This window comes from Narcine bancroftii, chromosome 7, assembly GCF_036971445.1.
Source record: "Narcine bancroftii isolate sNarBan1 chromosome 7, sNarBan1.hap1, whole genome shotgun sequence".
NCBI lineage: Eukaryota > Metazoa > Chordata > Chondrichthyes > Torpediniformes > Narcinidae > Narcine > Narcine bancroftii.
This window is the reverse complement of record NC_091475.1, coordinates 23,903,977-23,928,168: the sequence shown is the minus strand read 5'-3', so window position 1 is coordinate 23,928,168 and position 24,192 is coordinate 23,903,977. Positions and strand designations below refer to the sequence as shown.

Genomic DNA, 24,192 nt, shown 5'->3' with positions numbered 1-24,192 from the left:
GGGAGCTCAGGTTTGCACTTGTAGGCTGACTACCAAGGGGAGAGTTCGGAGTCGGCATTAGGAGCTCTGGGGTGCACCTGTTGGCCAACTGCTGAGGGAGGGTTCAGCCTTCAGTCAGGCAACGGGAGCTCCCAACTCTGAACCCTCCCCTTAGCCTACACCGGAGCTCCCAACACCTGAGTCTCAACTCCGAACCCTTCCCTGTCCCCTCGGCCAGGAGGGTTCATTTTCGGGAGCTCCGATGTGCACCTGTAGGCTGAATGCCAAGCCTAAATGTGTATTTTGCTGTTTGAATAAGTGAGATATTTGCATTTATTGTTCCAATGATTCTAACATTGGTTTGAGCAAGTTATTAACACTTCATCAAGAAAAGTTGGTTGGTCCATAACTAAGCCCCTTTTTAGAGGATCATAACTCATGAGAAGAGGAACCAAGCAGATTTGAGACCAAGATTGTCCAGGGTAACTCATTCAGGATAGCTCAGATCAGTTTCTCGCTGGTTTCTAATAGTAGAATAACTATCAATGTTCATAGATGAGAAATAAAAATATATAAATTCTAAAAAGAAATCAACTCAGCAATTACTCCTTATTTTTTGTCATTATATTAATGAAATTGTTTGTCCTAGTTGTCAGTTTCATGAAACATGAGAACTTCAAAAGGGAGACTAACAGAAAAGCATTCTTGAATTTCTGTGTGTAGCCATGTTGAAATGATATTGTTACATTTTGCTCAGGGTTCTCTCTCAATGTATTGCAAGTTTTCACAGGCAGTTCTTAAAGAGACATGTAATGACATTTATTATTTCTCAAGTTGATGCTGTCTCACAGTGGTGCAAATAAATAGAGCTACTACCTCAGAACTTCAGCCATCTGGCTTCTGCCCTGAACTCTGGCCCTGTCTGTGTGCAGTTTGCACATTCTCCCTTTGACCATGTGAGCTTCCCCGGATGCTTCAATTTCCTCTTGAATAAACTCAAAGATGTCGGCAGATAGATTATTAGCCATTGCTGTTGTGTGTGAGTTGTAGAATCTGAGGGGGAAATAATAGAAATGTGGGAAAATTAAAAAAAACAGAATAGCACAGATTTGTAAAAATGGTTATGGGAAAGCCAAGAGCAAACTTGATGGGCCAAAGGGGCATTTTCATACTGTATTCATTCTTGTGGAAAAAAATGGACTCTGGAAGGTATACAGACTTAAAGGTGTGTGAAGTAAAAGGTTTTAATGTTATGTTGCCCTTTCATTCAAAGTGCTTTGTGTGCCAAAATATTTTATTTTGTATTTGAGAAAGATAATCAAAGATTTATGTATTACTTATTCTTGTAATTTAAAATAAATTTTGCAGTTTCAAGTTTTATGCTTTTAATTTTTTCAACAAAACATGTTTTTGAAAATCAAAGTTGGCAATTTTTTTGGGGGGGTGCAAGTAGTTGGCCTTGTAAAGGGCGCAAAATGGTCTGGCACTAAGAACTTCTCGTGGCCCCTTCTGGCTCTCCTAATTTTCTTTTTAAGCTCCTTCCTGTTTGCCTTATAATCTTCTAGATCTCGAACATTACCTAGCTCTCTGAACCTTTTGTAAGCTTTTCTTTTCTTCTTGACTAGATTTTTTTTTAATATACAGCCTTTGTACACCACAGTTCCTGTACCCTACTATAATTTCCTTCTCATTGGAATGTACCTTTGAAGAACTTCACACAAATATCCCTTGAACATTTGCCACATTTCTTTCGTACTTTTCCCTGAGAACATATGTTCCCAACTTAAGCTTCCAATTTCCTGCCTGATAGACTCATAATTCCCCTTACTCCAATTAAATGTTTTTCTAATTTGTCTGTTCCTATTTCTCTCCAATGCTACGGTAATAGAATTATGATCACGATCTCCAAAATGCTCTCCCACTGAGATATCAGACACCTGACCAGTTTCATTTCCCAATACCAAATCAAGTACAGACTCTCCTCTTGTAGGTTTATCTACATATTATGTCAAGAAACCTTACTGAACACACCTAATAAACTCCACCCCATCTAAACCCCTTGTTTGAGGGAGATGCCAAATGATATATTGGAAATTAAAATCTCCCAATCATGACAACTCTGTTATTACTACAGCTTTCCAGAATCTGTTTCCCTATCTACTCCTTAATATCTCTGTTCGTAATGGGCAGCCTATAAAAAAACACCCAGTAAAGTTATTGAGCACTTCCTATTCCTAACCTCCACCCACAGAGACTCCGTAGACAATTCCTCCATGGCGTCCACCTTTTCTGCAGCCATGATACTATCTCTGATCACTATCTCAGCCATGCCCCCACCTCTTTTTCCTCCCTCCCTGTCCTTTCTGAAGCATCTAAAATCTGGCACTTGAAGTAACCAATCCTGTTCCTAAGCCATCCAAATCTCTGTAATGGCCACCACATCATAGCTCCAAGTATTAATTCACGCCCTAAGCTCATTCACTTTGTTCACAAAACTCCTTGTGTAAAAATAGACGCATCTCAAACCATCCATCTGAACACTTCCTTTCTCTATCACCTGCCTATCCTCCTTCACACACTATCTCCAAACCTTTTCCATTTGTGAGCCAGCCTCCTCTTCCCCAGTCTTTTCTGTTTCGTTCCCACCCCACCAACAATTCTAGTTTAAACTCTCCCCAGTAGCCTTAATAAACCTTCCTGCCAGGATATTGCTCCCCCTGGGATTCAAGTGCCACCCATCCTTTTTATACAGGTCCCACCTGCCCCAAAAGAGGTCCCAATGGTCCAGAAATCTGAATCCCTGGCCCCTGCTCCCATCCCTCAGCCACTCATTTAATCTCTACTCCTTCTATTCCTATACTTACTGTCTCTTGGCACAGGCAGTAATCCAGAGATGATTATTCTTACCCTTGTGGTCTGCTGCTCAGTTCCCTTTCTAACTCCCTATAATCTTTTCTCAGGACATTTCCCCTTTTCCTACCCATGTCATTGGTACGAATATGTACCATGACCTCTGGCTGTTTTCCCTCCCACTGCAGGATATCTTGGATGCGATCTGAAATATCCCAGACCTTGGGAGACAAACCACCATTCTAGTTTCTTTCCTGTATTCACAGAACTGCTTGTCTGACCTAACTATTGAGACTGCTATTACTATCGCTCTCCTCTTCCTTTCCCTACCCTTCTGAGCCACAGGGCCGGATTCTGTGCCAGAGGCACTTGGCACTGTTGCTTCCCTCAGGTAGGCTGAAAGGTTCCAAAATGTCAAAAGTTCGTTCTCTCCCATGGATGCTGATCAAAATGGCTAAGTTCCTCCAGCAGATTGTATGTTTTAGTGAATGCTGTCTCATGTGTGTCTGGCAAACTGAATTCATGCCTCCATGAAAATCTGTCACATGGCACACATGTTAGAAATTGGTTGAGTCACAGAAGACAGAGAGTATGGATAAAGGCAGATACACAATTGAGAATGTGGAAATGGAGGAAATCATGAGCGTTTGTATGAGGGCCATAACTATTCAGTATATTATCGAACAAAGACAATTAACTAAAAAGCTGCAGATCCATGTGACTCACAGATGGTATTGTAAATACAGTTAATGGAAATAATACATTTGCAAAATATTACAGGTGATTGAGGATTTCAGCTAGACAAATATGAGGTCAACCTTTCTTATGCTAGTGTGTAAACCACCTCATTCCTGATCAGCCACGAAATACCATGGAGCCACGTATGCATCTGGTGGTGATACTGGCCACAGATGTTGTGCTGCTTATCCAGAACAGTGTGCAGTTCTGGTCTCTTTACTGGCTTTGGAGTGGGTGCAGAGGAGGTTCACCAGGTTGATTCCAGACATGAGAGAGTTAGCCGATGAAGAGAGAATGAGTCATCTTGGACTACATTTACTGGAATTTAGAAGAATGAGAGGGGATCTTATAGAAACATAGAAAAATAATAAAAGGCATAAAATTATGAAAGGTATAGATGGAGGCAGTTAAATTGTTTTCATTGGTAGGGGAGACCAGAACTAGGGAACATAGTTTCAAGGTTCAGGATAGTAGATTTAGGATGGAGATGAGGAAAAACTGCTTTTTCCAGAGGGTGGTGAATTTGTGGCATTTGCTGCCCATTGAAGCAGTAGAGGCGACCTCAGTAAGTATATTTAAGACCAGGTTGGAAACATTTTTACATATGTGGGGAATTAGCGAATATGGGGAAAAGGGAAGTCGGTGGAGATGAGCCTATCATCAGATCAACCATGATCACATTGAATGGCAGAGCAGGCTAGACAGGCTGGATGGTCGACTCCTTCTCCTATTTCTTATGTAACTTGCTGAATTCTGAGAATGTGAAAAGATCGTACAGTTGGGTTTACCTTTGGTGAGAAAGCCATTCTCCATTGTACATGTCACCGTTTGGATAGAAGTACGTTCCCTCTCCATGGCGTTGATCATTCGCCCAACTTCCTGCATCATCACAGATGGAAAAGTATCAGTGACCAATCAGAATGTGATGAACAAAAAATAATGCTTCTGACTTGAACCGGTGATAATGTTGGGCTGTTATTGGGTCACTAGTTCTTACTCGTTCTGCCTCTAAAGGTTGTCATAGCCAAAGGGTGGTTGTGGGGAAGAGTTCCCACTGCTGCACAAATGATCTTCATGGTGTGCGACTCAAACAGACTCTGACAACCAAGTCCAACTCCGGGCTTTCACATGTGGCATAGTTCTTATGCCTGACAAAGCTGTTCTCACTGACCTGAGAAGGGGTAAAGGCACCTTGAAACCAGTTAATCTGGGCAGATGGGGCTCTTTAACCACAGATGGCATATCATCTAGGAGAGGGAAAACTCCAATTTCAAACCTTCACTTTCTTGTGCCTATACCTGCTCACAGGAAAGGCTTTGGGAGTAAACCCAATGAAAATTCCAGAGTCAGAGTCCCCAAAGGTGGGCTGACTGCTGTACTCAGCATTAGCTTAGCAACTCCTGTAATGCTGCTGGCACCAAACATTCCTTTAGACATCATTTGCATGGAGAGGAGGGTCCTACTGCATGGGCAACAGACATATCAGCTCTCCTCTGCTTGCACCCTGGAGAGGCCACTCCACAGTGACTACCAGAGACACAGTACTCATTGTCTCCCATGACCAACGGAGACCAAAGAAGTTCTTACTCTTCCTTAATTAATCTCACTTCAATCCAGAATATTTCCCCCACCCCAAGTACTTTGTGTTTATTACCTTCTATGTGGCCCTCTCTACAGACACATCAAAGGCCATATAGAAGGTGATACACATACATCTCGCTACTCTTCACAGACTACACCTTAGCTTTCAACACCATCATTCTCTCAGTGCTTATCAACAAGCTCCAAAAACTGGGCCTCTGCAGTCTCCTCTGCAACTGGATCTCTGACACCCTAATCAGAAGACCATAGTCAGTTCCAATTGGAAACAACACCTCCTCCTCACTGATGATCAACACAGGTGCACCTCAAGGATGCGTGCTTAGTCCACTGCTCTACTCACTATACACCCATTACTGTGTGGCCAGGCAAAATTTAAATGCCATCTACAAATTTGCCGATGCCACCACGATCATCGGCAAAATCACAGATAGCAATGAGAAAGTGTACAGGAGGGAGACGGATCAGCTAGTTGATTTGTGTCACACCAACAACTATGCACTCATTGATAGCAACATGTCAACATCTCTGAGGATCTGTCCTGGAGCCTCCATGTTGATACAATCACAAAGAAGCCTCACCACCAGCTATACTTTGTGAGGAGCTTGAGGAAATTTGGTATGTCACCAAAGGCTCTCAAAAATTTCTGCAGGAGTCCCATGGAGAGCATTCTGACTGGTTGCACCACTGTCTGGGTTGGAGGTGCCATTGCACAGGATAGGAAAAAACTCCAGAGGGCTGTTAACTCGGTCAGCACCATCATGGGCCATAGTCTTCACCCCATTGAGGACATCTACAAGAGGCAGTGTTTGAAGAAAGCAACCTCGATCCTCAAGGACCCTCACCACCCAGGGCATGTCCTCTTCACACTGTTACCATCAGGAAGGAGGTACTGGAGCCTGCAGACAAACTCCCAATGGCACATCTTCCCTTCTGCCATTAGATTTCTGATTGGACAATGAACCTCACTTTCTCTTAAATTTGCCGTAATTTATTTATTTATATGTAAAATGTATAGCAATATTTGCACTTGTAATACTGCCGCAAAACAAATAATTTCATGACATGTTCATGACAATAAATTTTGAATCTGATATGGGAGATTCAAGAACCTGATAGCTGTTGGATAAAACCTGTTCTTAGGCCTGGAGGTGCAGAACTTCAAGCTTCTGTACCTTCTTGCCGAAGGGAGGAGTGAATTTTGTGACATGTTCATGACAATAAATTCTGATTGCTCTAAATATCCATACACACCATTGCCACCAATTGTCCCTTACCTATTACAATAAAATATCTGACAAATTTGTTACAGATTATTAAAGATGAGCTTCACGCAACACTATTACAGCACCAGCAACCCAGGTTTGAATCTGCTGCTGTCTATTTAATTTGTACGTTCTTTCCATAACCCTCCTGGGTTTTCATTGAGTACACTGGTTTCCTCCCACTGTCCAAAACTTACAGGCTGGGTAGGCTAATTGAGTATATTCAGGCAGCATGGGTCCCATAGGCTGGAAGGGCCTCTTACTGTGCTGTATCAATAACTCTTAAAATATAAAAAAATAACATTCCCCATTAATAAGTTTGAGTAGATTTTGTTGTTACTTTCTATATGCCCTGCATCATTTCCTTAATAAGTTGTGTGGAGGAATTGGATGCTGGGAATGTTCAGAGTTGGCATTAGCTTGAAGGATTGTGGTGATACACCACTAACCTACTGCAGGGGGCGATCTCTGTACCTGCAGGAAGATCACCGGAGGACTGACCACACCTACCCAGTTGTCAATCAGCCAACCTGAATAGACCTAACTTCAACCGCCTGGGATATAATCCTGAGCTGGCCCCTCCTGAGCCAGTCACTCGGGAGCCACCAGTACAGTTACCACTGTAGCAAAGATTTTTTTAACTGAATAAAGGCTGTTGTAGTCTCTCAAGTTTTGAGTCTGCTTACTGCTGCAGCAGTGCATCACAAGGATTAATGTCATCATGAAATATGAGAAATCATAACGATATTCCAGAATTTTCCTTTCAACTGACGTCAAGCAAACTGATACTTGTTTATTCAATCATTCTTAAATTTTAGGCTCAAACTTATCCTCTTCCATTCCAGAATCCTTGAAGTTCTAGAAGATGACAACAAGCACATTCATTGTCTCCTTAGCTGGTTCTTTTACAATACTAAGATGCAGGTCATCAGATCCTGCAAACATCAGTCGTCAGTCCTACTATCTTCAATATGACCTTTCATTTACCAATGCTAATCTCTTTGATGTCCTCTGTCACTCTGATTTGTTGTTTTTCATTAGTTTCTGGAGGCTTTAGAGACAAAAAATTTCAATTTATCATCCGATGATAATAATCCAATGAAACAACATTCCCTTGACCTTAGTGTGGAATAACGTTGAGTTTATTTCAGTCTTGGTCCATAATCTTTTCCTTTGTACACAAAGGATCTTATAGCCCATTTCCTCATAATGTTTGAAAGTTTTCACACTGGATTAGTCTCTTAAAATGCTGTCTGCTAGTTTTGCTCATTGTCGTTTTGTTTAATTGAAATGAAAATGTGGTTATCTGAGTGGCTGAGGTCGAAATCTTTTTTTAAATATTTTATTTAAAAAATATCCATGTAATTATAATTTTACAGAGTTAATACTTAATTAAATTAAAAAATTACATGATTACATAGTATGATTCCCTCCCCTTTTCCTGCCCTCTCCTCCCTCACTCCCTCCCTATAAAATAAATAATAATAATGAGATAAAATATATAGTTATATAAAAGAATTATATAAAAAAATTAAAAAGTGTAAAGTAAATATAATAAACTGGATTGCACAAAGGATTAGCTTACACTGGAATTTTACAGTATTTATGTTAACCAACTTTAGGCAAAAAGATTATTACAGGTCTGAAGAGGCCGGAAGTACATTTTTACATATTGAACCCTAAACTTTGCATATGTGTGCTCCAAATTTGTACAAAAGTTGAATATTTATTTCTCAAATTGTATGTAATTTTCTCCAAAGGTATGCAACTTTGAATTTCCAAATGCCATCTTTTCATGTCTAAATGTGCATCTGATTTCCAAGTCACTGCAATATGCTTCCTTGCGACTGCTAAAGATTTTGATAAATTTGACTTGGTAAAATGATTGTTTTAATTCAGGTTTTGTTCCTTGTATATTCTCCAACAAAAATATATCTGGATTTTGTGGAATAACAATACCAATAATCTATTCTAAAAACTTTCCTAAATGTGTCCAAAAAGTTCTAACTAGAACATGACCAAGTAGAATGCAAAAAGGTTCCTATTTCTTTGCTACATCAAAAACATTTATCTGATAAATCCAATTTCATTTTCTGCAATTTTTGTGGTGTTACATATATTTGATGTAAATGATTATATTGATCTGTATTGTATCTAATATTTATATTTGTCATATAATCTTGCCCATCTTTTATCATCAATTATATTTAAATCAACTTCCCATTTCTGTCTAGATTTATGCATTTCTTTTTTAATAGTGCCTGCTTGTAATAAAAGATACATTATAGTGTTACAGAGTTCTGTGTTGTGTGGTTTTATGTTAAAAAGTGATAGTTTGCCTTAGAGAGCCAAGATGAAGGTGGACTGCTGAGAGAGTGGGAGACGGACTGAGTATGTGCAGAAAATGATCTAAAAAATTTCTGGACTTGGATGATAAACCACCACTGGGAGTGGAAGCAGGCCCAGAGCATGAGTCATGGTCTGGAGGACAGTTTAGAATGATGGGATTTCAAAAAGGATGAACATTCCGAAGGCAGCCAGAAGGATCCAGACCAAGCCAGTGGTTCCTCTCTCTGCAAGCAACACAAGAAGACAACTTCGAATTTTGTGCTCTCTCTCTCTCTCTCTCTCTCTCTCTCACACACACACACACACAAAGATCTTTTGGCTTCAGTTTATCAAATAAACTGAATTTTGTTTATGATCTTTGCTTCAGTTGAGATCGAAGTTTGTGAGTCTTGTGTGTTTTGTGTCTGTTTTTCTGTGGGCTGGTTGGAAGTGTGGCTTAGACTTTGATTACGTATGTTATATTTAGGTTGTGGAATTTATTAGTTTTACACTGTTATAGAAATTTGCATAGTAACCAGTGGGCATTGTTATAAAAGGGGGGATTTTGAATTAAAGTTTGAAGGTGAATTTTTGTTAATAACAATATTTTTTGTTAATAAAATATTCTTGTAACAATAGAAATAAATTTCTTAGTGTAACCTTTCCTGATAAGAACCTCCCACTCACAAGGAACATTGTTGGACCTAATTTTTCCTGCAAATAAGTATTTAGAGTAATTCCATATTTTATTTATCTTGTTGCAAATGGTAAACAAATGTTTAAGCAAAGGTGCGTCCTTCACACCAGTTATTAACTTTGAATCCCATTTCTAAATAAATTCCTCTGCTGATATCTCTCCTATTTTATCCATCTCTACTTTGACCCAGGGTGATTTTCATGATCACTCAAATAAAGAAGTAAGAAACCTCAATTGAGCTACTTGACAATAATTCTTAAAGTTAGGAAGTTGCAAACCTCCCAATTCGTATTTCCAAGTTAATTTTTCTATAGATACTCTTGACATTTTACCTTTCTAAAGAAATTTTCTTATATGTTTATTTAATTCTTGAAAGAACTTTTGTGGTAACAATATCTCCAACAGTTATACAATTTGTTGCTGACAATACCAGAGGACAAGTGAATATTACCTTCATACTTGGACCCATCTGGGTAATAGAAAATTCCCTGGCCGTGCTTTTTGTTCTGTAAGTACTCTCCCACAAAACGGGCTCCATTCTTAAACCTATATGTTCCCTGCAACATAAATCATAGTCTTAGAAATGAGATTGACTTTTACAGTAAAAATACAGAAATGCTGGAGGAACTCAACAGGTCTCGCAGCGCACAGAGGATATATGGAGCAAAACACAAAATTCTGCAGACTCCGTGATTGAAGTAAAACACACGCTCAGAGAAACTCAGCAGGTCAAACGGTGTATTTTAGATTTCAGAAGTCGGATTTATACATGACATTACATATAACTCTGAAATTCTTTTTCCTGCTGGCGAAGCAGAATTACTACTTACTGGTAGTGCAAAAAAAGCTGTACACAATGTACACTTGTAAACAAATAACAAAATGAAAACAACCTGACTGTGCAATACATAGAGGAAAAAACAATAAAGTGTAAAAGTAAGTCCTTAAATGAGTCCCTGATTGAGCTTGTTGTTGAGGGGTCCGATGGTCAAGTGGTAGCAGCTATTCCTGAACCTGGTGGTGCGAGTCGTGGCATCTATACCTCTTTCCCGATGGCAGCAGCGAGAATAGTGTGTGTGCTGGGTGTTGATGACACCCAACGACAGCGTTTCCTGTCAATGTTCTCAATGGTGGGGAGGGTTTGGGTTGTGTCCACTACTTTCTGCAGGGCTTTATGCTCTATAGTGAAGATAAAGATACATAACTTGATGAAAGGTTCAAGTCCAAAATGTTGGTTATGTATCCTTATATTTGTAATAGAAAGTGCATTGTTTGACCTGCTGAGTTTCTCCATCATTGTGTTTTTACTCCATTGGATATATAACCATTTTCAAGTTACCTTGAAAAAGGGGTCAGGCCTGTAACATCGGTTATATATCTGTACCTCCTATGGACGCTGCGAGACCAGCTGAGTTCCTCCAGCATTTCTGTGTTTTTACGACAATCACCATGCCTGCAGACTTTTGGGTTTCACTCCTTGACTTTTACAGCTAATGTCAGAGGCCTGACTGTGAGCGTGAAAGGGTGTTCACCTCATGTTTCCTGAGTGATAAGGCAGACCGATGTTACACTACGGCTGTCATATTAAATCCAAATCTTATTGGGTTCATTTGATTTTGGTGGAGATGAGGGTTGGAGTGGAATTGGGTGAGAAGAAGGAGTTAGTTAGGGTGTGGGTGGAATGGGATTGAGTGAATTGGAAGTTGGGTGCAAGCTTCATGAGAGGGAATGACATGGGCTAGAAGGCCAGAAGGGCCTATTTATCTGCTGTATGATTCTATGGCTGAACACCAAATGGTCGAATATTGCTCACAATTATGAAGTCAAAATAACACTGGAAATTCTCAGCAGCTTGGGCAGAATCTGAGAAAGAAACAGGACTACTGTTTAAGATCAACGATCCTTCATCAAATCTCATGCTTCTGAATATCTTCAAACAATCTACACATCATGCACAGGACAGAATGAAGTTAAGCAGCCATTCTCAAACTTTTTTTGCTATGGACTCTGCTCAACATTTATAGGCCCTTTCCCTGTAAAGCAGTCAAATCTAGGTTTCTTCTGTACTTCTCTCCTACTGACTACATAAAGAACATTTAAAAAAAAATGTTATTTGAGGAGAAAAGAAAACAAAGCTTTTACTTAAATGTGCTGTGGCCCCCAGGGGGGCTGTAAGGTCCCTGTTGACAATGTCTGAGGTAGAGCATGAGTTACAGGATTTTAGATGAAGGATGATTTCTAATGCTGTATGGTTTCATGTTGCCTGCACTTTGAATTGGAGTTAAAACACAATGCTGGAGAAATTCAGCAGGTCAAACAGCATACATAAGATGCGTAACCAAAGTTTCGGGCCTGAGCCTTTCATCAAGGTAGGCAGGCACCTGAAGAAAATAATGGGGGGAGGGGTGTGAAGGGCAAGGGGAGAAGCCCCTTGGATCGGGAAGGATCTTTTTAAAATTTATTTAAATTTTTTTTTTTAAATTTTGAATCTGAGTGTCTGGGGTGCCTCTGTTTGCACATTGGCCATCTCAGCAGTGGTGATGGTAAAGTTCTTACCATCCCGTTTCGTTTGCCATGCTCATAGGATCCTTCGTACGTGTCCCCGTTGGGCAGCACAGCTTTACCTTGTCCATGTCTCTCATTTTCTGCATTCCGCTCACCTTCGTATTCCTGGCAGAAGAATGGCAGAAATGGGTTAAAAATCATAGTTCCATGTAAAACTACATGGCATAGAATCTTTCCTGTCTCATCTTAAATCTATGCCTCCTGCTTTAGATTTCCTTTTGATTAGATTAGATTCAACTTTATTGTCACAGTACAAGTAAAATACGAAACCAATCTATCATGGGAAAAAAGCAAGTTTGACCAATTCTAGGTTATTATATCAGCCCTGAGAAATAGTGTTATTCTTATAAAAGAAGCTTCATGAGGCTTCTTGAATCTAATGTGATCATAGTCCGCAGGAGGGGTCAAGGGCTCCCCTCATTAGTCAGTTCCAGCTCCAGTCATTGGTCCACTCCCATTGATTAATGCAGTGGTTCTCAACATTTTTTCTCACTCACCTACCACCTTAAGTAATCCCTTACCAACTACTGAGCACCTATGGTAATGGGGAAAAAAATGGTTGAGAACTACTGGCCTAGGGCCTGATCAGGATCCTTGCATGGAGGTGAGTCAGGTTGTCAGCACAAGGAAGGTGCATTGAGGGCCTGACCAGGACACTGGCATGGAGATGAGTTGGGTTGCCAGTGCGAGGAAGGTGCACCGAGGGCCCGATGGGATAGATGCGTGGAGGTGAGTCAGGTTGCCAGCATGATGAAGGTGTGCCGAGGGCCTGACCGGGACGCTTGTAACTGCACTCACTTCCCTTCCCTGACACCCTTTGACAGTTGGCACACTGCTGATGTCTTCCTTTGTGAATACTGATGCAAAACACCGTTTCTGCTGGTGAAAAAGACAATTCATTATTAGGATGACCCCAGTGGTCCCTCTAAGGTGTGTGCGTGAACAAAGAAAACTATGTGCGTACATTTGTGTGCCTGTGCACGTGCATAGCTTAGAAGGAACACTGGACGACTCCCAGATTTTCCATCTACAATACAGATTTTGAGCTATATCAGTGGTTCCACATACTACCTTAAGTCATCCCTTACTAACCACATCCTACGGCACATCCTCTGTGCTTAGTAAGGGATAACAAAGTGGTATGTGAGTGGAAAGAATAAAGATTGAGGACACTGGATTAGTGGGTCAGGAACTGAGCATTGCGTAAACTCACCCCTAAATAAGGGCCATGTTCTTCTTCCATTTCCTCCGATTCCGTCAGTGACATTGTGCTGCTCCCTCAGCCTTCCCACCAGGCTGCTCTCACCTGCTGGGACTCAAATTGCTCCGTTTCCTGCCTCACCGTCCCTCAGCACAATGTCTGCCTTCCTCTCACTCTCTAACACCAGGCTGTGTGATTATCTTTTATGATTTTATTTCTGCCTTCCTCTTTTCCAGTGTTTTCTTCCTCCCTTTTATCTGTTCCCTCTTTCTCTGCCTTTACCTTTTTCTCTTCTGACCTGTCGAATGACTCCACTATCAAATTTTTGTGCTTTCCCCTCTGTATCTATTGACCTTCCTCATTGTCTTCGTATCCCTGCAGCATGATTCTCCAATCTCGGTTTCTATTTACAGCTGCTTGCTTTGACCCTCCGTCTTCAATTTCTCATCCCTCTGTCCAACTTGTTCAACTTTCTACCACTCCCCTATTTTCTCCTCTCCTTTCTTCCTGCTTCTTTCTCTCTGTCTACCACCCTCCTCTCTCTCTCTGTCTGTCTACCACCCTCCTCTCTCTCTCTGTCTGTCTACCACCCTCCTCTCTCTCTCTGTCTGTCTACCACCCTCCTCTCTCTCTCTGTCTGTCTGTCTGTCTACCACCCTCCTCTCTCTCTCTGTCTGTCTGTCTGTCTACCACCCTCCTCTCTCTCTCTGTCTGTCTGTCTGTCTACCACCCTCCTCTCTCTCTCTGTCTGTCTACCACCCTCCTCTCTCTCTCTGTCTGTCTACCACCCTCCTCTCTCTCTCTGTCTGTCTACCACCCTCCTCTCTCTCTCTGTCTGTCTACCACCCTCCTCTCTCTCTCTGTCTGTCTACCACCCTCCTCTCTCTCTCTGTCTGTCTACCACCCTCCTCTCTCTCTCTGTCTGTCTACCACCCTCCTCTCTCTCTCTGTCTGTCTACCACCCTCCTCTCTCTCTCTGTCTGTCTACCACCCTCCTCTCTCTCTCTGTCTGTCTACCACCCTCCTCTCTCTCTCTGTCTACCACCCTCCTCTCTCTCTCTGTCTACCACCCTCCTCTCTCTCTCTGTCTACCACCCTCCTCTCTCTCTGTCTACCACCCTCCTCTCTCTCTCTCTGTCTACCACCCTCCTCTCTCTCTGTCTACCACCCTCCTCTCTCTCTGTCTACCACCCTCCCCTCTCTCTCTGTCTACCACCCTCCCCTCTCTCTCTGTCTACCACCCTCCCCTCTCTCTCTGTCTACCACCCTCCCCTCTCTCTCTGTCTACCACCCTCCTCTCTCTCTGTCTACCACCCTCCTCTCTCTCTGTCTACCACCCTCCTCTCTCTCTGTCTACCACCCTCCCCTCTCTCTCTGTCTACCACCCTCCCCTCTCTCTCTGTCTACCACCCTCCTCTCTCTCTGTCTACCACCCTCCTCTCTCTCTGTCTACCACCCTCCCCTCTCTCTCTGTCTACCACCCTCCCCTCTCTCTCTGTCTACCACCCTCCCCTCTCTCTCTGTCTACCACCCTCCCCTCTCTCTCTGTCTACCACCCTCCCCTCTCTCTCTGTCTACCACCCTCCCCTCTCTCTCTGTCTACCACCCTCCCCTCTCTCTCTGTCTACCACCCTCCCCTCTCTCTCTGTCTACCACCCTCCTCTCTCTCTGTCTACCACCCTCCTCTCTCTCTGTCTACCACCCTCCTCTCTCTCTGTCTACCACCCTCCCCTCTCTCTCTGTCTACCACCCTCCCCTCTCTCTCTGTCTACCACCCTCCCCTCTCTCTCTGTCTACCACCCTCCTCTCTCTCTGTCTACCACCCTCCCCTCTCTCTCTGTCTACCACCCTCCCCTCTCTCTCTGTCTACCACCCTCCCCTCTCTCTCTGTCTACCACCCTCCCCTCTCTCTCTGTCTACCACCCTCCCCTCTCTCTCTGTCTACCACCCTCCCCTCTCTCTCTGTCTACCACCCTCCCCTCTCTCTCTGTCTACCACCCTCCTCTCTCTCTGTCTACCACCCTCCTCTCTCTCTGTCTACCACCCTCCTCTCTCTCTGTCTACCACCCTCCCCTCTCTCTCTGTCTACCACCCTCCCCTCTCTCTCTGTCTACCACCCTCCCCTCTCTCTCTGTCTACCACCCTCCTCTCTCTCTGTCTACCACCCTCCTCTCTCTCTGTCTACCACCCTCCCCTCTCTCTCTGTCTACCACCCTCCCCTCTCTCTCTGTCTACCACCCTCCTCTCTCTCTCTGTCTACCACCCTCCTCTCTCTCTCTCTGCCCTCCTCTCTCTCTCTGTCTATTACCCTCCTCTCTCACTCTATTTTATCTCCTCTACTCTCTCAATCTGTTAATCCCTGTCTTCTTCAATTCATCCTTTTCCCCAACTATCTTCATCTGCCCATCCTCTATCTCTCTCAATGCCACTCACAAATTCTTTCTCCACTCTCTCTTCCCCTTTTCTCCCTCCCACTCAGCCTCTCTCTATCGCTCCCTCGCTTACTCGGTTTTTCCTCTCGAGCGCGACCGTTGCTCTGTGGATGGCGACCACGGCAACAGGCTCGCCACGCCCCCGCATTACGTCATCCCGATGGAGCTATCAATCAGCAGGCGGGCGGGGCCACAATCCATCCCCTTGGATCGCAGCCGGGCGGGCTGACACTGCATGTGAACGGGCGCGGGGCCAAGCAGGTAGCCACGGGGCAATGCATGCAGGCGTGGGGCAATGCGATTGCATGTGATCTCTCGGAGGGTGCAGTTCTGGAACGTTGCTGCTGACCCTTTACGATGTTGCAGGACCTGCTGGTGTCACCAGCATGCTTGTGTCTTGCCACATTCTTGTGAGTTTTTCCAGTTTTTCCGTAGCTGGGTGAGCAGAACGATGCACAAAACCCAAAGTGTGGTCTTACCAGCACCTTGTGCAACTGCTCCACACCCGAAGAAGGTGTACTAAACACCGTCTGAGAATCAGATTTATTGTCATGAACAAGTCACGAAATCCGTGGTTTTGCGACAGTATGACAGTGCAAAACATTTATGTCAACCACTTTACTAAAATAAATAAAAATAATGCACACAATGTAAAAGTAAGGCAGTGCCTTTGGTTCATCGATCATTCAGAAATCTGATGGCAGAGGGGAAGAAGCAATCCATGTACCGCTGGGTGCACCTCCTTCCTGTTGGTGGCAGAGCAGCGTGACGAGGGCATGATCTGGGTGCCACCACCCAGATCCTTGAGGATCTTCACCACCATGTTAAAGGGAACAGTTTGAAGGAGAGCAGGAAAAATTTCCAAAGATCCTTTTCACACAGAAGAAGGTGGGTTTTTGGAATATGCTGTTAGAACAAATGGAAGAGACCAGTATAGTTATAATCTTCAAATACAATTAAGTACATGGGTCTAGGTCACGTCGCAATTTGGTCAACATAGATAAAGTTAGTAGATTATAAATGCACACCTGGAGAAAACCGTGGCTTATTTAAGAAGACATCAAACAAGGCTTTGATAAGAAAATAGAATACAAGTGCAAGAAAAAGATTTGTGAAATTTAATGTGAATTTCTTCTAGACGAAAAACAAGGTTGAAGGTGAGCTGAGTTTTGATAGATTTCTCGTCATCGTTTCAGTGATCAAGATATGAGAATGGAAACTTAGGCTGTGTAACAGCGAGTGGAGTCCCTCAAAAAGCAAAACATTTGTCACCCTGCATTTTGATCTGATGAGGGACTTGAACTCACAATTTTGGGTGCAACGTGCAACGACAGCTGACATGTCAACTATCCAAATTGGGTGTGCACTGAAACAACGCCGAACAACAACTCCCAGGATGCACGATGGCAGCGCATGCGCAAACTAGACGCTCCGGGGTGGGACGCATGCATAGTGGCAGGCTTGCTGGGAGGAGCTAGGTGCACCTGTCGCTACCCGGAAGCGCCGGTTGTCAGGTGAGGGAGCGGGGTCCGGGCGGGGGGAGGATGGTGGTGAAGGAGCGCGGGGGTGGGATGGTGGTGGTGAAGGAGCGCGGGGGTGGGATGGTGGTGGTGAAGGAGCGCGGGGGTGGGATGGTGGTGGTGAAGGAGCGCGGGGGTGGGATGGTGGTGGTGAAGGAGCGCGGGGGTGGGATGGTGGTGGTGAAGGAGCGCGGGGGTGGGATGGTGGTGGTGAAGGAGCGCGGGGGTGGGATGGTGGTGGTGAAGGAGCGCGGGGGTGGGATGGTGGTGGTGAAGGAGCGCGGGGGTGGGATGGTGGTGGTGAAGGAGCGCGGGGGTGGGATGGTGGTGGTGAAGGAGCGCGGGGGTGGGATGGTGGTGGTGAAGGAGCGCGGGGGTGGGATGGTGGTGGTGAAGGTGAAGGAACGGGGAACCCCCCCCCCCCCCCCCGGGCCGGTGGGCATGGACTGAGGCGAGGTAAGGGCTGGAGTGAGAGGGATGAGGCAGGCGCTGGCTGCACGGGTTCACTTCTCCCCGAGTTGGTTGAGCAGGACAAACCGTGCCCGCTAAGAAACAAGGCAAGCCACCGAAACCAGAGTGCTGCTGTCTGCTTTATGACCGATCCCCCTTGCAGCCACTAACCTTCATTTGTCATAAAATACCACGTACAACAGGGAGAATAGTTCTTTTGTGAGTAGTCCAACAGGTTATCTCTAGCATTCACACAGCTGTGTAAAGATACAGAATGTGGGATTATAATGAAAAGGAAGATTAATTAGCACCAAGCAAGGGCAGCATGAGAGCATGTGGGTTCATTCAGGAGACTGATGGCTATGGGGAAGAAACTAGAACATCGAACAGCCCACAATGTTGTGCCAATCTATATAAACTCATTCCATGACCCTTCCCTCCCTCACAGTCCATAACCTTTCAATTTTTTCTTCGATTGAGGAGCTGATGTTTTAAATGTCCCAAGTGTATCAGGCTCAACCAATACCTATGACAATGCATTCCTGGTACCCACCATTTTGTGTGCAAACAAAACTACCTCTAACATTTCCCAAAACTTTCCTCCATTCACCTTAAACAGATGCTTTTTTTTTTACTATTGTTGTCTCTCCAACCTGTCAAAGTCCCTCATAATTTTATACACCTGCACTTATGTGCCTCTCATCCTTTGTCACTCTAAAGCGAAAAGCCTGAGCTAGATCAACTTTTTCTCATGAGGCATGTTCTCTAATCCAGGCAGCATCCTGTCAAATCTCTTTTGCACCCTTTCTAAACCTTCCATCAATGAGGTGACTGGATCTGATACCGTTCAAGCTTATTGGGACATAATTTCACCCTCCTGAGTCTTATCCCGATGGCAGAAGAGAGGTGTGTCTCAGGTGTGAGGGTTCTTCCGTGTGTTGGCTGCCTTTCCTCAGATTTTGGAGATGGAGAAGATGGAAGTTTACATTATGTTCTGAGGTACCTCTACCTCTTTCCTGATGGCAGCAGTAAGAACAAAGCGTGTGTTGGGTGGTGTGGCTCCTGCTCTTCAACAGCAGTGTTCCCCATAGATGTTCTCGATGGTGGGGAGGGTTTTGACTCTAATATCCTGGTCTGCATCTACCACGTTTTGCAGGGCTTTATGCTTAGGAGTATTGGTGTCAACATACCAGTCCATGATGCAGCCAGTCAGCACACTTTACACCACACATCTGTCAAAATTAGCCAGGGTTTCTGGAGTCATATCAAACCTCCACAAACTTTGAGAAAATAGAGACATTAACATGCTTTCTTCATGATGCCATTATTGTGTTGGCTCCAGAAAAGATCCTCTGAGATAGTGACTCCCAAGAACTTAAATTTGCTTACTCTCTCCACCTCTGATACCCTAATGAACTTCTGGTTTTCCCTTCCTAAAGTCAACAATCATAGAACTCTACAGCATAGGTCCTTCAGGCCTCTATGTTGTGCTGACCCATATATGCTTTTAAAAAAAAAAGAACTAAACCCATCCTACCCCTTAACCGTCTATTTTTCTATCATCCTTCTGCGTGTTTCAGAGTCTCTGAAATGCCCCTAATGTTTCAGCCTCCAACACATCCCTGGCAAGGCATTTCAGGCACCCACAACTTTCTGTTGGAAAAAAATCTTATCTCTGATGTCTCCCCTAAACTTCCCTCCCTTCTCTTTGTACATATCTCCTCTGGTGTTTTCTATTCCTGCCCTGGGAAAGAGGTACTGACTGTTCACCTTATCTATGCCTCTCAGAATCTTGTAGGCCTCTATCAAGTCTCCTCTCATCCTTCCACGGTCCAAAGAGAAAAGTCCCAGTTCAACTAACCTTCCCTCATAAGATTCATTTTCCAATCCAGGCAAATCCTGGTAAATCTCTTCTGCACCCTCTCCATAGCTTTCACATCCTTCCTATCATGAGGTGACCAGAACTGAACACAGTACTCTAAGTGTGGTCTTACCAGAGATTTGTAGATTTGCAACATGACCTTTCTACTTCTGAACACAATCCCCCTATTAATGAAGCCCAGTGCCCCATAGGCCTTCTTAACTATCCTATCAACCTGTGTGGCGACCTTGAGGGATGTATGGATTTGAACGCCAAGGTCCCTCTGTTCATCCACACTCTTAAGTAACTGACCATTAACCCTGTATTCAGCCTTCTGGTTTGACCTTCCAAAATGCATTACCTCACACTTATCCAGATTGAACTCTATCTGCCACTTTTCTGCCTAACTCTGCATCCTAAAGTTATTCCACATTACTTCCGTGCTTTCACTCTTAAACATCTGTTTCAAACTACTCTCACTAGTTCCTGTCTCATCACTTCATAATTTACCTTTCCCATTCTATCTGATTTTATCCCTTTTCACGGCTCTCACCAAAATGCTCCCCCACCCACCCCCCCCCACCAAGAGGTCTGCCACCTGACCAGGTTCATTACCCACAACTAGATCCAGCATGGCCTCTCCTCTCATCCACGTACTATGTCAGATATCTTTCCTGAACACACCTGACAAACTCAGCCCCATTCATCCCTCTTGCAGTCAGGTGGTGCCAGTCAATATTAAGGAAGTTGAAGTCACCCACAACTACAATCCTGTATTTCCCGCACCATTCCAAAATCTGCCTGCTTATCTGCTCCTCAGTGTTCCGAAGGCTATTTGGCAGCCTATAGATTACTCCCTGCACCATGATAGCTCCCTTCCTATTTCTGACTTCCACCCACACTGACTCATTGGCGCTCCCTCTGCAGTGTTCCATCTTTCTATAGCTGTTATCCTATTCCTGACCAATAATGTCTCTTCCTACTTCCTTTCCCCCCCCCCCCCCCCCACACACACACTTTTCTACCTCCCATCCTATTTCTTTTAAAACACCTAAACCCTGGTACCTGCATCAGCCAATCCTGACCTTCCTCCAGCCAAGTCTCTGTAACAGCCACAACATTGTAGTTCCACATATTCTTAAGTTCATCCCCTTTATTCCTAATACCCCTCTATCTGGCTTTCTTTTGTCCCCTGCTTGTCCTTCCTCACCAACTCAGAACACAGAGCATCATGCTTTTGTCATTCAAACAGACCCAGTATTGATGTCATGTCATGTGATTACAACACTTCAAGAAAACATCTTTAATATAATCAGCCAGTTTTCATCTGAAGTCAGAAATGCAGTAACCATTTGTGAGAAAGGACTGTGATTGTGTTCTCCTTGTCCTTGCCAACTCAGACCACAGAGCATCATGCTTTTGTCCTTCTTCCTTCATCTCTGCAATCAGCTCCTTGGTTTTGGTGACATTGAGTGTGAGGTTATTGTTTGTACAAGAGGGTCATGCCAAACTTCTTTAGTCTTCTCAGAGAGTCGTGCTGTTTGTGGAGTTTCTTGGCCATCACGTCAATGTGCTTTCTCCAGATCAGGTCAATGGAGATATTTATTCCTAAGAACTTAAAGCTATGCTGCTTAATAAACCTCACAAAAGAGCTCTCACACTGCCTTTGCTTTGTACAAATTATATTTTTTTCACTGAAACTCAAATGTTCCCATTGGTTTTCTACTTGTGCATGTTAGAATTGACTTGGTGGTTGCTTGTGGAAGATACCTTCCAATGGTACTGGGGAGAATGTGATGATAAACTTGAACTGAAATGTACAGGTGAAAGCAAGTTATTGAGTCTGGGGAATCAGCATTCTTGTCTTTCAGGTAGTTAAATCTTTTGGAGCAGTTAAGGATATTTGAAAGTTGCATTTGGAAGAATTTTGAGTGCTGATTTGAGATCAAATTGAAATGATTATGTGGTCTGATTGTTTCTCTATTATGTGTAAATTATTGTATCATTTCTCATTATTATGGCAGGGGTGTGACCCCAGGTAGCAGAGTAACAGGTGAAGAGTTAAAGGTCGATGAATAGAGCTGAAAGTGAAGAACTTACAAGAGAGGCGAGATCAGAAGAGGTGAATATAATTCAAAGCATCACGCAAACTTCCCTCCGCTCCATAAACTCCATCTACATCTCCAGCTGCCTGGGAAAGGCAGCCAACACACCGAAGGACCCACCATACCCTAGACACCCTCTCTTTTTCCCTTCAGCAACAAGGGGTGAGGGTAAAATTGTGCAGTCACAGGTTCAAAGTTTATTTCCTTCAGGCTTCCAAGTGAATCTTGGAACTGAGTGTTCATGCCGCCCTTGCTTGGGAGTGATCTTTTACACGCAATTCTACACTCTGTACATTCATGATGAAGGGCTCAGGCCCAAAACGTCGATTGCTTTTTTCTTCCTATGGATACTTCTTGACCTGCCGAACTTCCCCAGGACTTTTGTGCATTGCAGTAGACTCTGGGATCTGCAGATTGGCTTCTTGTACTCTCAGTTGTGCTTGTATGAATGTTGGAGCTAGCCTGATGGACTGCTGGCAGAAAAACCCTTCTCATTGAACAAGATATAATGTGATAATAAACTTGAACTAAAACAAACTGACTAGGATCACTATCTGCATGTTAATCTCTGATGTTTGTTTGCTTATTGCTTATCATGGTACTTATTAGTTCCGGAAAGGTTTTAAAAGATCTGATCTCTAGTCATAATTTTTTCTTTCATTCTTCATTTTCTGGGAGAAGTAAGGGCAGAGGAGCAGGATGAAACCACTCACCAGGCATTCGAGAGACTAGACTGGAATCTCTGTAACCAGGACCATCTGCTGTCAGAGCAACAAAGTGCACTCTTTTCCTATTGCGATTGTTCAGGAATCGTGATCAATCAATGGCGTCAGTTCCCTTTGGGATTCGTTTTCTCGCTTCATTCACACGGGACCAATGGTGAGTTTGGCTTTGAGGAAGTTGTTGCCTTTTGCAATCTCACCTTATCTGTTCTTTCTTGTTACATCACCTTTGGTGTTTGTGGATCCTGTTATAGTGCTGGCAACTATGTGCAATAAAAGATTAGTTTTACTGATAAATGCACGGTTCCTAATTTAGAAAGAAAAAGAGAGATGAATGGCGGAATTTAAAAAAATATTTGTAATTTGGTGTGGTTCTGGATTGTGCACAAGTTTTGAAGATGCTCCTTTATAAAAATTCTGTACTTAACGTGCTGTTTTGAGTGAAGTTTCTGCAATGTGCAATGCTGGTTTGTGGATTGAACTTCGGGGCTGTAGTACTGTCTGACGTTCTCTGTAAATGTTCCTCTGCATACAGTTGCCTGTCTGAGAGGTTCAACAGGTTTGCCTTCTTTCTGAATTAGATTGGTAAGTCACAGGCTTGAATATCATTCTATCAATTGTAGCACACAAGGTGCATTGATTAAATATGCCAGCTCACTATGGGTAACTCCTTTTGGGTTGTCATGTGAAATGGCAGTAGGAATCAACCACTCGGCCCATTGAGCCTGCTCCATCATTCAATGAGATCATGACTGATCTGGCCATGGTCTCTGTTCCCTTTACAATCTCTTCCCCGTTACCATTAATTCTCCTATTACTGTATATACTCATGTAATAGCTGGTCCAGGGTAATGGTTGATTTTTTTTTCTCCCGCCCCCCCCGCTCCTATTTTTGACCTGATTACCCACCCATCTGAGTTCTCGATGCTCCGACTGTGGATCCTTGCCCCAGATGAAGATTTTAGCCCCAGCCGTCTGCCCATCTGAGCTCCCAATGCCCTGACCCCATATCCTTCTCCCGGCCACCGGAGCTCCCAACGCCCAAACTGTGGATCCTCGCTCCAGCTGCCCACCCATCTAAGCTCCCAATGCCCCAGCTGCAGACTCTCACCACCTGCTCACCGGGGATCCCAGTGCACCAACCACGGATCCTCACCCCGACTGTCTGCCCACTGGAGCTCTCAACATCCCAGCTGTGAATCCTCGTTCCAGCTGCCCACTCATCCAAGCTCTTGATGCCCCAACCGTGGATTCTCACTGGCTGCCTGGCCATCCAAGCTCCCAACACCCAACCGTGGACCCTCACCCTGGTCTGTTGCACTGAGCATGGACTTGCCACTTAGTCCTGGCCATCCAAACTCCTGATACCTTGAGCGACGCAGATACTTATTGTGGTCAAAAGTATGACTGATGTAAAAGTTGACACCCCCACCCCCAAATTTAACCTGAAAAATTGGTCCAAAAAACTCAAGTAATGTGTGAGTATTTACCAATAATATAAAAATATCTATCTGCGTTTGCACTCCATCTGTCTGACCCTTGCCCACTTTCTAAACCTCTGTATATTCTTTGCATCCTCTCGCCAATTTGCCTTTCCACCCAGTTTGTCATCAGCAAACTTAGATATATTATACTCGGTCCCCTCTTCTGAATCATTAATATACATCAAGAACAGTTCCTGGCCCAGCATTGACCCCTGCAGCACCCCGCTCACCACTGTTTGCCAACCAGAGAAACACCCCTGTACCCCAACTCTCCACCTTCCATTGGTTAACAACTCTTTATTCCTGCTAATATATTGCCCCCACCTCCAAGCATCTTTAACTTGTGTCCTCTCAGTGAATGGAAAAACTTGAAAGATATTCTGTTAATAGATTTCA

At 43.9% G+C, this 24,192-nt stretch overlaps 2 protein-coding genes across 9 annotated transcripts in view; one reads left to right on the top strand and one right to left on the bottom strand.

Annotated features, from left to right (window-relative positions):
• The window catches only part of rsph1 (radial spoke head component 1), a 51,324-nt gene extending 36,957 nt beyond the window's left edge, over positions 1-14,367 (bottom strand). For 2 of the 4 annotated variants that reach the window (XM_069889120.1, XM_069889122.1), the window contains exons 1-5: positions 13,235-14,358; positions 12,013-12,126; positions 9,908-10,013; positions 4,356-4,446; positions 856-1,032 (exon numbers count right to left, since the gene is read on the bottom strand). In XM_069889120.1, coding sequence (XP_069745221.1) covers positions 856-1,032; positions 4,356-4,446; positions 9,908-10,013; positions 12,013-12,126; positions 13,235-13,288 — 542 coding nt within the window. In that variant the 5' untranslated portion in view covers positions 13,289-14,358. Of the gene's footprint in view, positions 1-855; positions 1,033-4,355; positions 4,447-7,418; positions 7,483-9,907; positions 10,014-12,012; positions 12,127-13,234 lie in introns of all 4 variants that reach the window. The other 2 variants (XM_069889121.1, XM_069889123.1) reach the window with 2 other exon arrangements.
• Positions 14,368-16,818: 2,451 nt separating this feature from the next.
• Positions 16,819-24,192, top strand: part of LOC138738590 (glucose-6-phosphate exchanger SLC37A1-like) — a 91,132-nt gene continuing 83,758 nt past the window's right edge. For 2 of the 5 annotated variants that reach the window (XM_069889113.1, XM_069889109.1), the window contains exons 1-3: positions 17,661-17,843; positions 21,510-21,607; positions 22,272-22,469. In XM_069889113.1, coding sequence (XP_069745214.1) covers positions 22,467-22,469 — 3 coding nt within the window. In that variant the 5' untranslated portion in view covers positions 17,661-17,843; positions 21,510-21,607; positions 22,272-22,466. Of the gene's footprint in view, positions 17,169-17,660; positions 17,844-21,509; positions 21,608-22,271; positions 22,470-24,192 lie in introns of those variants that run through there. The other 3 variants (XM_069889110.1, XM_069889111.1, XM_069889108.1) reach the window with 3 other exon arrangements.